The 17,402-nt window shown below is 27.5% G+C and overlaps 2 protein-coding genes across 4 annotated transcripts; both read right to left on the minus strand.

The window, feature by feature from the left end:
• Positions 1–1,253: 1,253 nt before the first annotated feature.
• On the minus strand, positions 1,254–6,478 carry LOC137827512 (protein NRT1/ PTR FAMILY 5.2). Of its 2 annotated transcripts, XM_068633676.2 has the most exons (5): positions 6,174–6,478; positions 4,315–4,532; positions 3,201–3,766; positions 1,583–2,486; positions 1,254–1,495 (listed from the first exon to the last, which is right to left on the minus strand). In XM_068633676.2, exons 1-4 carry the CDS (start codon positions 6,286–6,288, stop codon positions 1,601–1,603), a joined length of 1,785 nt encoding a protein of 594 aa, XP_068489777.1. In that variant the 5' UTR covers positions 6,289–6,478; the 3' UTR covers positions 1,254–1,495; positions 1,583–1,600. The 2 variants fall into 2 exon arrangements, with proteins under 2 accessions (XP_068489777.1, XP_068489778.1); XM_068633677.2 differs by lacking the exon at positions 1,254–1,495 and having other exon boundaries at positions 1,512–2,486.
• A 4,392-nt stretch (positions 6,479–10,870) lies between these two features.
• On the minus strand, positions 10,871–15,996 carry LOC137827515 (protein NRT1/ PTR FAMILY 5.2). Of its 2 annotated transcripts, XM_068633682.1 has the most exons (4): positions 15,735–15,996; positions 13,311–13,528; positions 12,577–13,142; positions 10,871–11,936 (listed from the first exon to the last, which is right to left on the minus strand). In XM_068633682.1, the coding sequence occupies exons 1-4, from the start codon at positions 15,850–15,852 to the stop codon at positions 11,063–11,065; spliced, it is 1,776 nt and encodes a 591-aa protein (XP_068489783.1). In that variant the 5' UTR covers positions 15,853–15,996; the 3' UTR covers positions 10,871–11,062. The 2 variants fall into 2 exon arrangements, with proteins under 2 accessions (XP_068489783.1, XP_068489784.1); XM_068633683.2 differs by lacking the exon at positions 13,311–13,528 and having other exon boundaries at positions 15,735–15,955.
• Positions 15,997–17,402: the final 1,406 nt, after the last annotated feature.

The raw sequence follows: 17,402 nt of genomic DNA on the forward strand, positions 1-17,402 counted from the left end.
GGTAACTTGTGGGGGAAAAAGGTTAACGTTATGATCTAACTTCCCTAATAGTGTAAATTTTTCTTCAAACATTTTTAAAATTCTAACATTATATTGAGAATAATAGTTTTATTTGAAAGATCTTTGAATTTCTTAGTGATTTGTAGATCCAGTTTAGGCATACTTGGAGCTATACTAAATGGTTAGACAATTCATAGGAAAGTAAAGTAGAAGTACTGAAAAACATTGGGAAAATTCTACCATTCTCAGTAGGGTTTTTATATTGGTGGAGAGTATGACGACTTATTTTTCATTTTCAAGTGAGCTTTAGTTGTTTATGGTGGTTGGTTGTGGTGGCTGATGGTGATTGGTGGTGAACTGTGGTTATAATAAGTTTTACAGTCTTTTTAGAGTTTGTTTTTTATTCGTTTTTTTTTTCATTTTTTTTTTTGTGTATATCGGGTTGTACAATCCATAACACCCTTAGTGTAATATGTATTTTGGCTTGGAAGGTAAACCCAGATCTTGAAGTATCTTCTAAGATGTCCAATTCGTAATACATTTTGAACTTATAATCTGGATTGTATAATCTGGAAGACAATTCTGGATCTGCGTTTACTTTTCAAATTGTACAATTTAAAATACATATTATAGTAAGGAGGTGTTGTGGATTGTATATATATTTCTGGATCAGGGATTATCTTTCAGATTCTAAATACATAATGATTTTTTTTTTAAATTTGAATTATAGAATCCAAAAGATATTTATGGATTTGGAAATACCTTCTAGATTCTACAATCCAGGAGGTGTAAATAGAAAAAAATATTTTTAAATTATAAAATCCAAAATGTATTTTTTAAGGAAAAAAATGATCTTTTCGACTTACCTATGGAGGTGCAATAGAAGCTTTGAAGGTGCAGGAACAAACCGCCAAAACATTGGTAATTACTCATACTTTTAAGTTTTCTTTGTAGTTTTTTCCTTTCATCTTCTAATATTCCCTAGTTAACTTTTCTCATTCTCTCTTAACCACAATTGTTTCATTATATAAACCAGATTTTATTACAATCTAGTGCCTACTATAATTTAGTCCTAAAGCAACTTGCACCATTGATTTAATTGTTTTTTTGTTTTTCTTAGATGGAGCAGATGGAGAGTACTAAACTCTTACACAGTAGTTAAAGATAAAGAAATTCATTTCCAAACTTTTTTACCAAATCCATCTTTCATTTCCTTTAAAAAGCACACATGTTACCTTGTGTTTGCTCAGATATATTAAATCACATTCCTTTCTTCAATCTTGTTTTCTGTCAAAATATGCAATGTGATATCTTTCCAACTGTGAAAAGAGGAAAAAGTAAAATGGTGACATGCTAAAACACATTAATGAGCTTACAAATACTAAACCATTCCTAAGTTCTTTATTCTGACACTTGAGCTGTTACTATGCCCTTTCTTCCACTTTCCAATCTCTAATCAAGTGGAGAAATATTCTGTGAACACTTCAAATCTCATCTACAAAAGAGATAAGTGATAAATGTAACTGATGGTAGAAAAAAAATAGAGATAAAGAGATATTGAAAGTGTTAAATAGGTGTTTACAATATTAAGCAGTCCATATCAACTAATCACTTGGAATGCTTGGTTTGACACATTCCATTTCTTCTCCTTCAGTTCTTGTGCAAGCACATCAATAGAATCTGAAATTTCAGCTCTATAAACAAAGTACTTTGCAACAAACATGAAGAAGATGAAATTCAGAATGTTCAGAACAACAAAAAATGCATAGTAGTAATCAAGATGAGAAGCATTCAGGTTGTTCAAAACCCATCCTTTGTGGCCATTTTTCTGAGTGATGTGTGAAACTGTGGAGAGGAGAAAAGTGCTGATGAAACTCCCAATGCCTACAGTAGTAATAGAAAAAGAAGTGCCAAGGCTCTTCATGCTTTCTGGGGCTTGGTCATAGAAGAACTCTATCTTTGAAACCTCTAAGAAGGCTTCACCTAATCCCATCAGCACGAATTGAGGAGCCAAAATGAGTATGCTCAAAGGAACTTGTCCTCCATTTTGAACCAAGCCATGTTCTTTGGCCACTTTAAGTCTATATCTTTCAGTCAAAGATGCTACTGCCATAGTCACTATGTGGATCATGATTCCTATGCCCATTCTTTGAAGAAGTGTGATCCCTCTGGGGTTCTTGGTCAATCTCTTCATGATCTTAACAAAGACACGGTCATAGAGTACAACGCAGACAAGCATGGTGAAAGATGTGAATGCAATCAAACTTGCAGGGGGAATGTTGAATCTGCCAATGTGTCTATCAAGAGTAACTCCTTGCTTTACAAAAAGGGTGTTTGTCTGAGCAAGCATTGTGCTTGGAATGAATGTAGCAACCCAGATGGGGATCATCCTAAGGATTTGTTTAGTTTCCTCTACTTGAGTAACTGTGCATAGCATCCATTCACTTGTACTTGAACTAGTTCTGACACAAGCCTTGTTGAGGAACCTGCATAACATTTCATAGTAAAAAGATCACAGATCAAATGGAGGAGAAAATAGGTTAGAATTACACCTTGTTTGTTTACAGTTTTCAAAAACAATTTTATGTTTTCTAAACTGTTGGACCCTAAGTACATTTGAAAGTGTTTTGTTGTTCTCTAAGCACATTTTTTGTTTTCAAGTTTGTCCCTTGAAAGAGAACAGGATGAGAAAACATCTCCTAACTCTTCTTGTTCTTTGGTTTTTAAAACACTTGTTTTAGAAACTATTTGCAAATTTTAATAGATTTTGGATGTGAAATTATTGTATCACTATGCAACTTGACATTTCAGCTAGGCTGACATATCAAGTAACAATAATCATTTTTCATCACATGAAAAAAATATTATTAAAAAGAAAATAAATAAAAAATATGGAGGGACTAGACCAAAACTCATATATTAAAAAAAATGATACATTGATAGACTATACCTATTCATAAAGAATTCTAATAACAGACTAGATGGAAGCCTATTATATCAATGAAATTATTCTATATGAATAAATCATAAATTAATCAACTTATCAGCACACGCATTCCCTTCACGAAAAATATAAATAATCCTAAATATGTTTTTTCCACGATAATTAAGACAAGTGTTCCATCGATTCTCAAGTAATTTGAAAGGAAAGTTTTTAAAACAAAAAAAATATTAGCAGAGAATCAGACAGATCTTAGTACCTCAATGTATGAGTGGAATTAATCCTGAATTTCCCTTTATTTATATACTCTTCCACATCAAGCTCATGTAGTTCTCTAGAGTCAATAGGAACATTTACATTCCTTTTCCTGAAAGCAGCCACTATAACCCTTGCAATTCTAGTGAAGGAACTACCTGAGGCCAATCTGTGTCTATAGAGGGGTGTTCCTGCCAAGAATGTGATGAATGCTATGAGAAGTCCAATAGTTGGAATACCATAACCAAGAGCCCACCCCACATTGTCTTGTATGTACACTAGAACTGTGAATGAAAAAAGGGTCCCAATGAAGATGCTGGAAAACCACCAGTTAAAGAATGAGAGCTTATGTGCCTTCTCTTTGGGGTCAAAATCATCAAATTGGTCTGCACCAATAGTGGAAATATTGGGCTTGGTTCCACCACCTCCCACTGCTAAGATGTATAGTGCACCATAGAACACAGCTAACTGTAGTGTGGTGGCCTTCTTGCATTTTGTCACATCCATTTCATGGCACTCAGGAGGCTTCAAGCTTGGCAGGGAAACTGATAGTGTAAGCAGACACATACCCTGCCAATGCAATACACATTCATTTTTCAACCCAGCCAAAAGATTTAACAATTTGGCATAACAATTGATAGGTAGCAAAAGCTAAGCTAATGTAAAATACCTAAACACGACCACTAAAAGCTATAAGGAAGATACACCTAACATTGATATTTCTTATTCATTGTTGATGGATGGATAATGTTACAAAGAAATACACTTTTATAACCTAAAAGATGCCAACTATAGAATAATGACTCTGTTTTATCCAAGTTGCTATCGCATGCACTCAACAAGTTGGCTTAAGTTGGCTTTCATACCATATGAAGAAATAGACTTTAAGTTGATAAATAGACTTTTAAGTCTAACTTATAAGGTGATGTCTACATCCACTTATATACTATGAAATGTTCTAATCTCTAGTTGATGTGAGATCTCTAACAACAAGATATGTTGGTGTAACATGCACAAAGATTTGGACATACAACAACTTCATTTCACAAAGATCATGGCAGGATTGGCTTATTCCTAAGCAATGTTATGAGTGAATGAAAATGTGTAGAAAGACATACCACTAGATAGATAACAGAGGCAATGACAAAAGTCCAGTAGCGGCCAAGGTGAGCATCAGCAACATAGGCACCTAATATAGGAGTTATATAGGTAGTGCCAACCCAGTTGTTGACATTATCAGAAGCAGTGACAGTGCCTTGGTGAAGCTTCCTTGTCAGATACAGAACCAAGTTTGATGATATCCCATAGTATGTCATTCTTTCGAACACCTCATAGACTGCATCACACATCTCATTGTTTTATTCAACCAAATCAATTTTGTTTTACATATTCACAACCTTATGAGAAACATAAGACAATGTTTGATTTATGAATGAACGAATGTACCTATAACAGTACTCTCTGGTTGATGCTAATAACATGTTGAAAATCAGTGCATAAACCAAAACAACAAACAGTTCTATTCAATTGCAGCTACCTAGTTCCTAGATGTTTGATTATCTCTTTAAAAGAGGTTATCCATCAAGTAGAGAAAGTGGTATAAAAAGGGTTTTAACCAACACTATGTTTTGGTATCTTTTGGACTAATCTTTTTGCACAAAATTTTGAGTTCAATATCATTTCAATTTCATCCGTTACAAGATTAATATATTGTACGTATTAGTGTCACAAGATTAATTTAATTAGCAAGGCTAATGCTTTATTGAAAATTTTAAAATTTCAAGAAATTTAAAATGTATGAAATAGTATTCATTTTTTATATATATTTTTAATGATTTATTTGAATAAATCAATTTAAATTCTTAAAATTTTAAATTATTAATTTGGATAGGATAATTTAAATTTTAGTACACACAATATATATATATATATAAATATATAATTGATATTTTAATATTAAATTTATGGAAATAAATATGATATAATTTTAATAGACTACAGTTAAATAAAATGGAACAAAATATTAGTTTAAAATAATAAATAATTAAAATATACACAATAATTAAATTTATAATAAAATAAAAATATTAAAATAATTAATAAAATAAATTTAATATTTTTTAATATATATTTTACGTTAAATAAAATAAAATATTTATTTATTAAGGCTTTATAATAATTTTAATTTTAATTTAAAATTCATTTAACTTTAATTTACATTTTCAAAATCTTTCTATATTAAATTATTTTTAAAAATTTATTTTCTAAATATATTGAAATAAATTAAATTTATTCTATTACATCAATCAAACCTAGAAACTCTCTTACCCTTTTTTTTTCATTCCCTCGATCCAAACAAACCCTTAAATTTTAAAGATAAAAAATTAAATTAACTTAAAAATTAATAATCAAACTGTATGCAATCTACGTGAATACGACATATATACATATATTTTATATATATACATATATTAAGCAAATTTAAATTTCAGAAGGAACCAATTAATAACATAGTTATGTTGAAAAACTAAATTCCACGTTCAACTTAAAAAAAAAATCCAACAAATAACGTCATTTCTCTCTTTTTACACTCTTCTCCTCTGTTTTCAATCTCATTTCTTCTTCTTCTTCTTCATCTTCACTTTCATTTTTTTCTCTCTCTTCTTACCAAGGAATTAATCTTTTAAATACATAACCATGTCTTCAAAACTAGTTTACGAAACCAAACAAAAAATGTGCAAAAAAATATAAAGAAAATAATCATCATATAGATATTTTATGATGGTTAAATTAATTTTCTGTATCGAATCTAAATTCTAGATAGACATAAACGTTTTCTAGATAAACAATTATGATAAAAAAATATTTTTTTTCTATATGGGTTGTGAGGATTTGCAGAAGAAAAGCTCAAGAACATAATGCTGAAAGTGTTAAAGCTGTGAAATGATGAAAAAAGGAAGAAGAAGAAGAAAGTTACCAAGAAGAAAAGAAGAAGCTTTCCAAGCACCAGTTTTAGCTTTTAGAACGCGATTCCCTTTAAGATCCACAGTGCCATCTTCTGCATACTCACTCACTCTTCTTCCTCTTTCCATAGCCAAATTCTTCTTCAGTTTTCAAGAACCAAAAACTATGTGTTTGGAAAATCGCGTTCAGCTTCCACGTTTGGTTATAAATTTACATCAAAATTGTGAAATCATGCACGAAGGAATTACACATGTTTCGCGTTTTATTCACGTCCTTTCACTTTCTAAGAATCTGCTCAAATCACTTTCTTTCTCTTCCTATAGAACTATGCTAATTTCAACATTCATGCACCCAAAATTTCTCTTTCTGCAATAAAATATTCATTAATGCAAGTTCAACTTCAATAAACGTTTACAAAATTCTAAATTACTCATTAATGAACAATAACTTCTTATTTATCAGAGTTTTTTTATGTTACCATCAATAAAAGAAGTTTGACTCTATTAAAAAAATATTTCTTAGTGATTTCTTTTTCAATGTTGGCTTAAGAATTTATTTCTTAAATAACAAGAGAGAAAAAAAACTAAATATCCCAATGGTCCCCATTTATTTTCATAAATGATCACAATTAACTATGTCACGGTATGAATGCTATTAAATATACACTCATTTTATAAAATAAAAAATAATTAATCATTATACTATTTTATCTATAAAAAAATTTGATATTTAAATTAAATTTTATTATTAATAAATAGTTTTTAAATTGATATATAATTAGTAACTAAAATTTTAGTAGAAGTGATAAAATTTTGTTAACTAATTAAATACTAATTTAAAAATTATTTATTAATAATAAAAATTATTTTAGATATTAATTATTTTTTTAGTGTCTATAACAGTATATAATCTAGTTAATATAATAATTAATTATTTTTTATTGGTAAAATTATATATATTTAATAATTTTTTTAGTGATATAACATGAGATTACCTTTTATTGATGTAATACATTTCTTGTGCTTAAATTTTTAATTAATAAACTATTAAGTTGTTATTATTTAATTTTGACAAATAATTATTAAATTTAAGGAAGAATATTAATTTCATTAATTATTTAATTAATAAATATTTAATAATTTATTATTAAAGTTGTAAATATTAAATAAATAAATGTTAATATAATATTAATTTTAAATTAATATAAATTTCACGAAAAATAGAAAAGTAATTCAAATAAATAAATAAATAATTGATATTAATAAGTTATTAAAAGTCTTACAAACTATAATAGTGACCGTTAAGATTTCTAAGAGTAGTTTTATTCTCATTTTTCACAACCACATTTTCTATTACTTCCTTTCAACAACTCTATACATTAATAAAATATTAAATTAAATTATTATTAAATTATTAAATTAAAATATAAATTAAATTATTAATTAAAATATTAATAAAAATGGTTGTAGAAGGATAGTATAAATTGTGAAGGATGTCAAAAAATCAGTCTCGAGAAGGAGAAAACTTATGGAGTTATTCCAAAGATATAATAAACATATATTAAAATAAAAATGCACTTATAAATCTTCTTTTATGCAACTATAAAATTACTTTAATGTTTGAGTAAAAAAATTAACGTATTGAGTGAATAAAATCTTCAATTTTTTATTTAAAATTCATATGGAAGGGTTAAAATCTACAAATACTTAGAAATTAAGTCCTTTACTACATAATTACAAATATAATTATTTATTAATCATATACCATTTTATTAATATAATATAAATATAAATATATTCTCTCACCATATTTTCATATAATACACATACATTATATCATGCGTTAACTTGATTATTGATATGGAATTGGTGCATAAAATCAATACTAAGCATTGGTTTTTAATTTTTGTTAATGGATGTTTATTAGATTGATATTTTTTTTAACAAATGAACTAACATACATATTTTTTTGTTATTGTGTTCGCATCAACTAGAGATAAGAATATTTTATAATATATAAATATGTTCAAATCTCACCTTATGAATCAATTTTATAAGATTGAGTTGGACTTAAAGTTCATTTCTTAAAATGATATCAGAGTCATTTAAAGTCTATCACAGTGAGATTTTGTTGGACTTATCAGATTATCTGCTATCAAGTCGTTATTAGATCTCTCATAATATATACTCTCACTAACAAGTTGACAGATATTGATGTAATAAGTGTGTTGAAGATCTCACATCAACCAGAGATAATGAGATCTTATAGTACATAAGTAGATGCAAACATCAGTTTATGAGATAATAATTTTTTTCTATATGGATTGTAAAGATTTACAGAAGAAAAGCTTAATGTTATACCAAAGGTCAGGGGGAGTTAAACTGAACATATCTTAATCATTATGATAGAATAAGACATATTAAAACAGTATAAATAGGAGGAGACCCTCATGATAAAAGGTAACATTATTTTGAATCCTAAACTAGATCATCTAAATTGACCTCATCTAACTTGAGCGTCAAAGTATTTTTTCAGGTACTCCATTCTCTCGAACATCCAAGAAGAACAATCGATCGGGATTAAAGAAAAAACAGAAATAATTCGATAAGAGCTATTTGATCTGAGATAAATTGTAAAAATATTTAATAATATAATGTTAAAAGTGTTAAAGTTGTGAAATGATGATAAAAGGAATAAGAAGAAGGTTACCAACAAGAAAAGAAGAAGCTTTCCAACCACCACTCTTAGCTTTGAGAACGTGATTTCCATTAAAAGCCACAGTTCCATCTTCTGCATACTCAATTCCACTTTCCATAGCCAAATTATTCAGTTTTGAAGAAGCAAAGTATGTGTTTGGATTTGCGTTCAGCTTCCACGTTTGGTCATAAATTTACATCAAAATAGTGAAATTATGTACAAAAGAATTACACATGTTTCGCGTTTTATGCACCTCCTTTCACTTTCTAACAATAAACTCAAATCACTTTCTTTTCTCTTCCTATACAACTATGCTAATTTCAACATTCATGCACCCAAAATTTCTCTTTCTTCAATAAAATATTCATTAATACAACTTCAAGTTCAATATACGTTTACAAAATTCTAAATTACTAATTAATGAACAATAACTTCTTATTTATCAGAATTTGTTATGTTACCACCAATAAAAGAAGTTTGGCTCTATTGAAAAAATATTTCTTAGTGATTTCTTTTTCAATGTTGGCTTAAGAATTTATTTCTTAAATAACAAGAAAAAAAAAACTAAATATCCCAATGGTCCCCGTTTATTTTCCATAAATGACCATAATTAATTAATGTAGCAGTATGAATTCGGACCTCAATTCACATGACCTTTTTTAATTAAGTTAAATGGAGAGTAAATTTTAATTATTGAAAAGTTATAAAGGTTATATAAATAATAAAAAAATAAATTTACTTTGAATATTTTATCTCTCTGAAAAAAAATCTTTTTATTTTAAATGTAAATCCATACCTATGTGATGAATCTTAGTATTTTGTCTCAATATTTAGGTGAGTTCAGATAATATCCACAACTGTAAATTTATTTATCATCCCTATCATCGAGAAATATATCCAAATATTTATATCTTCATATATTTTTGAAAAAGTTTCTTCTATTTTAAATGTAATACACACATAAAATATATATAAAGAATTTTTTAAATATTATAAACAATAATTTACATGCTTATATATCTTTTAGCATGTTTATTTTAAGGATGTTACAACTATATAGAATGTAATAAATTAATAAAAATCATGTTATTGGAGTTACATGATCCTATATTTGTCGAAACTAGTTTTTAATATGAGATTATTTTCAAACAAGTGAGATTGCGGACTAACTTGATTAAACTTAAAATAGGAAATTTGAAGTAATTAACTTTTAAAATGAATAATTTATTTAAGAAGTATGCAGAATTAGTTTATTAAAAAAAATAGAAAACTGTTTATTTTTAAAATAAATAAATTGGTCAAAATTTTCTTATTTTATTAAAAAATACTTTTTAAAAATAAACACAAACCAATTCATCCTAGATATTATACAACTATAATTCTATATTATACTCCTACATTTATTTTGTACAACTAAATATTTAACAGAGAAAAAGAGAGATGTATTAGCTAATGAATAGAAAAAAAAAAAAAATCTTTCACAAGTTTCAAAATAAAGCTTTTTTATAAAAAAATAAAAAATAAAAAAAAATAAAAAAAATAAAAATAAAAATAAAATATATATATATATATATATATATATATATATATATATATATATATATATATATATATATATACTACAAGAAATCACTAAATCACTAAATAGAACCCAATTTTAAAAATAAAAAAATTTGCCACTATATTACCTAAATTAAATACTATTTTAGACACTACAAAAATTATTGATATCTAAATTAGTTTTTATTATTAATAAAAATTCTAAATTAATTTCTAAATTGGTATCTAATTAGTTACTAATTACTTTCGAATCTAAAGTTAATAACTAAAATCTCCTTTTCCAAATTTTATGGATAATAGAAAGTAATTTAGATTCCAATAATTTTTTTAATCTTTAAAATAACATCTAATTTAATTAATATATTGACTAATTATTTTTATTTAAAACTGATTTCTATTTAGTAATTTTATAGTAGTAATAATATATTAAAAACACTAAATATGCACAACTAGTTATCACAAAGTATTTAACCTACAATAAATAAATTCAAATATTTTCATCCACATTGTTGTTTCCATAATGAACATGAATTAAGTCCAAATCATGACACACTAAAAACATTATCCGCCATGAGATACACACCATTTCTGCTACATTGGCTTCCAATTATCCCAACCATCCCATGTTATACGTCCACCATCTAATCAATCTCTTGGAATCACTTGGTTTGATGTCTTTTCTTTCAGCTCTTCTCCAAGCACTTTTATGGAATCTGAAATTTCAGCTCTATACACATACAACTTTGCCACAACCATGAAGAATATGAGGTTCACCAAGTTTAGTATGGCCAAAAGGGCATAGTAGTAGTCAAGATGAGAAGCATTCAAGTTGTTCAAAACCCACCCTTTGTGACCATGTTTCTCTGTGACATGTGAAACAGTTGACAGAATAAAGGTGCTTAGGAAATTCCCAATTCCTAATGCAGTCATTGAGTAGGAAGTGCCAAGACTCTTCATGCTTTCTGGTGCTTGGTCATAGAAGAACTCAATTTTGGCAACTTCTAAAAATGCATCAGCAGTTCCCATAAGAATGTACTGAGGAAGCAAGATGAAAATGCTCAAAGGAACTTCTCCTCCATTTTCCACCAACCCATGTTCCTTTGCCACTCTAAGTCTATACCTTTCGGTTAGAGATGCAATCACCATGATCACTATGTGGATTATGAGGCCAATTCCAATTCTCTGCAGAAGGGTTATTCCTCTGGGGTTCTTGGTGAACCTCTGCATAATCTTGACAAAGAGTTGGTCATAGAGCACCACACAAATAAGCATGGATAGAGTCACAAATGTGCTTAAACTTGCTGGGGGGATAGTGAAGCTACCAATGCCTCTATCAAGTGTAATACCTTGCTTCACAAAAAGGGTACCTATTTGTGCAATCATTGCACTAGGAATAAACGTGACCATCCAGATGGGGATCATTCTCAGCATTTGTTTAGTCTCTTCTACATGGGTAACAGGGCTTAGTTTCCATCCACTTGCGCTTGAATCAGTCTTGACACATGCCTTGTTCAGGAACCTGCATATATATATATGAGATAGAGCCAGAAAATATTTATTAGGATAGCCAAAATATACAATAAGCATCCATAACAATAATCACATAACAATATTTAACAAAAAAATCTTGATTTGTGTCTGTTTTACATGCATAATAACTTTGGAGTAACTGGTACACTTTGTTTTAGAAAAGAAGCCTGTTTTCTTCTTGTCTATGCCAAAAGTTTTGGAAAATCTTAATTTTAGACTAGTATTCTCATGCCTGTTTATGTAAGTTTTGCATAGCTTGTGTTTAAGAAAGTATAGTACATGGTTAAGTTTAAATAGCCTAAGTGAGAAAAACTAAGTATATGCTTCTCTATAAACATGATTCATAACTTGCTGCAAGATATGCAGATATTACAGTATCTGTGTGGTATTATTATAAGCAAGATATCAGCATAAAGCTTAACTATCCTAACCTATAATATCTGAATAATATTATGTACAATAAATTTTACAATAACAAGAGACAGAAAGCCAAAATAAAGAGAGAAATATAAGATGAGATTTAGTTGTTTCATAATATGTATTTAAAACCCCAACAGTGTGTTTAAACACACACCCACAAGACAAGTTAACAGTATGAAGTAGATGAGAAATTAAGGTAGAAGTTAGACCTCAAGGTTGGAGTGGGATCAATTCTGACTTTCCCTTTCTTGGCATACTCTTCCGAATCAAGCTCATACAGTTCTTGAGTGTCCCTAGGAATAGGACTTTTCCATTTCCTAATAGCAGCCATAATGACCTTAGCCATCTTAGTGAATGGACTCCCAGAGGGCAATTTGTGTCTATAAAAGGGTGTGCCTGCCAAAAATATGACTATGGAAATTGCAAGTCCAAGAGTGGGAAGAGCATAGCCAAGAGTCCACCCCACATTATCCTGTATATAGACTAACACAGAATTTGCAAAGAGGGTTCCAATGAAGATGCTGAACATCCACCAATTGAAGAAGGAGAGTTTGTGCTTCTTCTCTTTGGAGTCAAAGTCATCAAATTGATCAGCACCAATGGTGGAAATGTTGGGCTTGGTTCCACCTGTTCCCAGTGCTAGAGTGTAGAGTGCACCATAGAACACAGCTAGATGCAGTGTGGAGGCCTTTTCACATTTTGTCACATCCAATTCATGGCACTCTGGTGGCTTTAGGCTAGGGAGGGACACTGATAGTGTGAGTAAAGCCATTCCCTGCAATTCCAAAATACACACCAATCTATCATTCAATATTAGTATTACATGTTTTGCTAAACACAATTTTAGTTTCTATTACATCGATTATCGATTACAGATAAAGACATTTCATAATATACATCGAACATCGCCTATATAGATACATTTCATAATATAAAGTGGTACCAATAAATAGATGATTGAGGAGAGAAGAAAGGTCCAATAGCGACCAAGATGAGCATCAGCAAGATATGCTCCTAAGATGGGAGTGATCCAAATAGTGCCAACCCAATTGGTAACATTGTTTGAAGAGGTGACAGTTCCTTGGTGAAGCTTCTTTGTCAGATACAGAATCAAGTTTGATGATATTCCATAGTATGCCATTCTCTCAAACACTTCATACACTACAATCCATTTCAATCAATCACACACATCAATAATTATCTTATCTTATTAAACTCTAATTACCTTTTTTCTTTCCATAATATTATGTTTAAGTTCACATTTTAGTCTGAAAGAAAAATTATGTTAAAGAATGTCAATATTCCTGCTTTCTATTTCTTTTTCCTTTGCACTAAACCAATGTGTCTTTTTTTTTCTATCTTTGTACACTTAAAATGATGTATATTAAACTAAGCATTAGAGTATATTTGAACAAAAAAATTATAAATATTATTAAAAGAATAAAAATAAATAAGTTTATTTATAAATTAAAATTATTTTATGTCTAAACTAATTTATAAAATTCTCTTAACGAGCTTCTCTAAGTTTATATTTTTAAATTTTACGTAAATTATTTGAACCAGTAAAAAAAATTATTATTTATTTATTTCTCTCAAACCTACTTATTACTATAGAAACTTCTCCAACCATAAGAAGGGTACTCTATTCCAGCTATGAATACCTAATGTAAACTGAAAAAGGATACTATTAATTATATTTATTTATACTATACATATACATGAGAAAGAACACATCATTTTAATTGAATGATTTTTTTTATTAAATATTTTAAAATTGTAATTAAAAATATCTAATGTAAACTGAAAAAGGATACTATTAATTATATTTATTTATACTATACATATACATGAGAAAGAACACATCATTTTAATTGAATGATTTTTTTTATTAAATATTTTAAAATTGTAATTTAAAATATCTAATGTAAACTGAAAAAGGATACTATTAATTATATTTATTTATACTATACATATACATGAGAAAGAACACATCATTTTAATTGAATGATTTTTTTTATTAAATATTTTAAAATTGTAATTTAAAATATCTAATGTAAACTGAAAAAGGATACTATTAATTATATTTATTTATACTATACATATACATGAGAAAGAACACATCATTTTAATTGAATGATTTTTTTTATTAAATATTTTAAAATTTTAATTTAAAATATCTAATGTAAACTGAAAAAGGATACTATTAATTATATTTATTTATACTATACATATACATGAGAAAGAACACATCATTTTAATTGAATGATTTTTTTATTAAATATTTTAAAATTTTAATTTAAAATATCTAATGTAAACTGAAAAAGGATACTATTAATTATATTTATTTATACTATACATATATATACATGAGAAAGAACACATCATTTTAATTGAATGATTTTTTTTATTAAATATTTTAAAATTTTAATTTAAAATATCTGTAAAAGTATTATATATACACCTCCACCTACCTTCTGCCACAATCAATTAAACTCTCCCATAATGTCATAAATTAGATTATGAAATATAACCTACTTCTCAACTACGGTCCTATTGTAGTAAATAAAGAAATACGTACAAAATTACAGTGAATAAAAAAAGTGAACAATAATAAAATATTTGTTTAAGAAAAATAAATAAATTAGTAAAGAAAATGGAATAAAGAATACAGTGAAATAATTAGTGGGTTTCATAATTTTTAATTTATCTCCTCTTTCATTTTTTTTATAAAAAAAAAACACTTTGATTTTTCACTTATGTCACTCCTCTTCCTTCTATTTCTAAAACATTAACAATGTCAATATCAATTTTCAAATGTTAACTCCTAAATAAAATCAAAAAATTCATTATAATAAATTTTCTTTTTAATTAATAATCAAAATAGAAGTCAAACAACAAGCTTAAATTAAAATAATTATTACATATTAAAATATAAAATTTATATTAGAGATTTTATAATCTTACATTTACAAGAAGCAAACAAGACCAAGGTTATTCTCTCCCATGTTGTTGTGGCAAGGAGAAAACACAAAGAACAATGCTCAAAGGGGAAAGCTTATGTTAAAACATTAGGAGAATTTCAAATATGAAAATTGTTTCTTTTTTATGATTACCATGTTATATTATAAAGCATTAACAAGCTTTTTTTTGTTAAACATTAACTTTTGAACTAGCTCAAATTTCTTCCCTAATTACATTTTTAATACACAACACTCAAATTAAAAATCTCACTAAAAGAGATTAAGTTTGATAGAACTCAAAGCATCAACTTGGTGTATGTTTAGAGCAAATGGGAGAATCTAAAAAATATAAAGTGATATTTAGAAGAAATTGAAAAAAAAAAAGTAAGATAGATAGAGAGAGATACCAACAAGAAAGGAACAAGCTTTCCAACCACCACTTTTGGATTTGAGAATGAGTTTTCCTTTAAGATCCACAGTGCCATCTTGTGTGTACTCATCACTCACCACTCTTCCCTCTTCCATAGGTAAGTTTAGTATTAAATAGAAGAAGGAAGAAAGTGTGTTCTTAAACTTTTGGGAGAAAAAGAAAAGAGGTAGAATTCAACCAATGCTTTTTTTCTAAGTGAGAGTTGCTTTCATTTATAGAGTGCCTCACCTTCTCCATGCATTTTCTTGTCCTAATGGGACCATTATTTATCACCACTTCCTTAGCCGTCATTTTTGGCAAAATTATTTATTTATTAACAAAAATATAAAAAATAATATTTAAAAGTATATATATATACTCAAATGGACTCTCGGTTCTAAAATGAACAATATTTTGGATGCGATAATTGAACCTAAGTGATGTGAGACTATTGGACGTACTGGAACAAATCTCTTCAGTCAAAGATTTGTCTTTGGAACCTTGTTTCGAGGCGAGAGAATTTCGACCTCAAGTCCGTTGAGATAACATCGTTAGAATCAATCATCACATCTGATATATTGTCCGAGTTTAAAGTTTCATTACTGTTTTGTTATAAAAAAAAATTTCAAAATAGATTAAGAGAATAGTGTATATTTAAATTATCATTTACCTTGAATTTTAAGTGATTTGTACCACGTATATATGGTTTTATATTATCAAATTATATTCCTGTAATATTTTTTAAATAATTAAGAAAGTTAATGTAGGAAAAAAACGAAATAATATGTATCTAATCTGAAAATTTCCAGAGTGGGTTAGTTTAAGAGATGAAAGTTATATACAATATTAATTATATAAGTATTTTATTATATTGTTATTTAATCAAAACCAAATTTTAATTTAGGTAATGCACAATTATATTTAATGAAATTTTTATTTTTAAAAAAAAAAGAAAGAAAGAGTGTGGTATCATTAAATTGTGGCATTAAATTAGGATAAGGCCCATTACACATTGTTTGAGTTTTTTTGCATTAAATTCCGCGTAACAACTTTTCAGTTTTAATAACTTTTAATATTTAGTTTTTGGCATGTTATTTTTTCTTGTTTACAAAACAAGTTGTTTTACACCTTAAAATTATTATTAATTATTTTTTCTCACAAAATTGGAAGGTAATTATTGATTAGATAAATTATATTAGTAATATAGGTTGACATTATTTTAGTAATTCATTATTTGTATTGTCAAATTAATTAGGTGCAAAATCTAATTTTTTTTTTATATAAAACTTTTATGTTAGATATAATTATATAACTTGACATTTCAGCTAAACTGACCGTCAAATAATAGACGAGATGAAAACCTATTATACTAATTAAATGATTTTTTATGAATAAATCTTAAATTAACTAATTTATTCGCACATTCATGCATTTCTTTCACGGCAAAAAATATGAGTAACTTTAAATCTTATTTTTCCACATTAATTAAGAAAAGTGTTCAGTTGCTATTCTTTATGGCTATAAAGTTTTATTTATTTTATTTAACGACTTAAATTTTTAGAATATTTTTAGCTATGTTATTGATACATTAAATTTTATATTTGTGATAGCCGAAAATTGCAATTCACAGAATTGAAGCCTAACATATTTAAAGCGCACAACTACT

Source organism: Phaseolus vulgaris, chromosome 7 (assembly GCF_051622355.1).
Source record: "Phaseolus vulgaris cultivar YP4 chromosome 7, ASM5162235v1, whole genome shotgun sequence".
In the NCBI taxonomy this organism is placed as follows: domain Eukaryota; kingdom Viridiplantae; phylum Streptophyta; class Magnoliopsida; order Fabales; family Fabaceae; genus Phaseolus; species Phaseolus vulgaris.

What these genes read in the sequence shown, in the direction of transcription:
- LOC137827512 (XM_068633676.2), bottom strand. Translation starts at nt 6,288, where the DNA reads ATGGAAAGAGGAAGAAGAGTGAGTGAGTATGCAGAAGATGGCACTGTG. An exon ending in CCTCTGTTATCTATCTAGTG is followed by an intron (nt 3,767 to 4,314) that starts GTATGTCTTTCT and finishes TTGCATTGGCAG; the next exon opens with GGTATGTGTCTGCTTACACT. An exon ending in AATTCCACTCATACATTGAG is followed by an intron (nt 2,487 to 3,200) that starts GTACTAAGATCT and finishes AATGTTATGCAG; the next exon opens with GTTCCTCAACAAGGCTTGTG.
- LOC137827515 (XM_068633682.1), bottom strand. Translation starts at nt 15,852, where the DNA reads ATGGAAGAGGGAAGAGTGGTGAGTGATGAGTACACACAAGATGGCACT. An exon ending in CCTCAATCATCTATTTATTG is followed by an intron (nt 13,143 to 13,310) that starts GTACCACTTTAT and finishes TTGGAATTGCAG; the next exon opens with GGAATGGCTTTACTCACACT. An exon ending in GATCCCACTCCAACCTTGAG is followed by an intron (nt 11,937 to 12,576) that starts GTCTAACTTCTA and finishes ATATATATGCAG; the next exon opens with GTTCCTGAACAAGGCATGTG.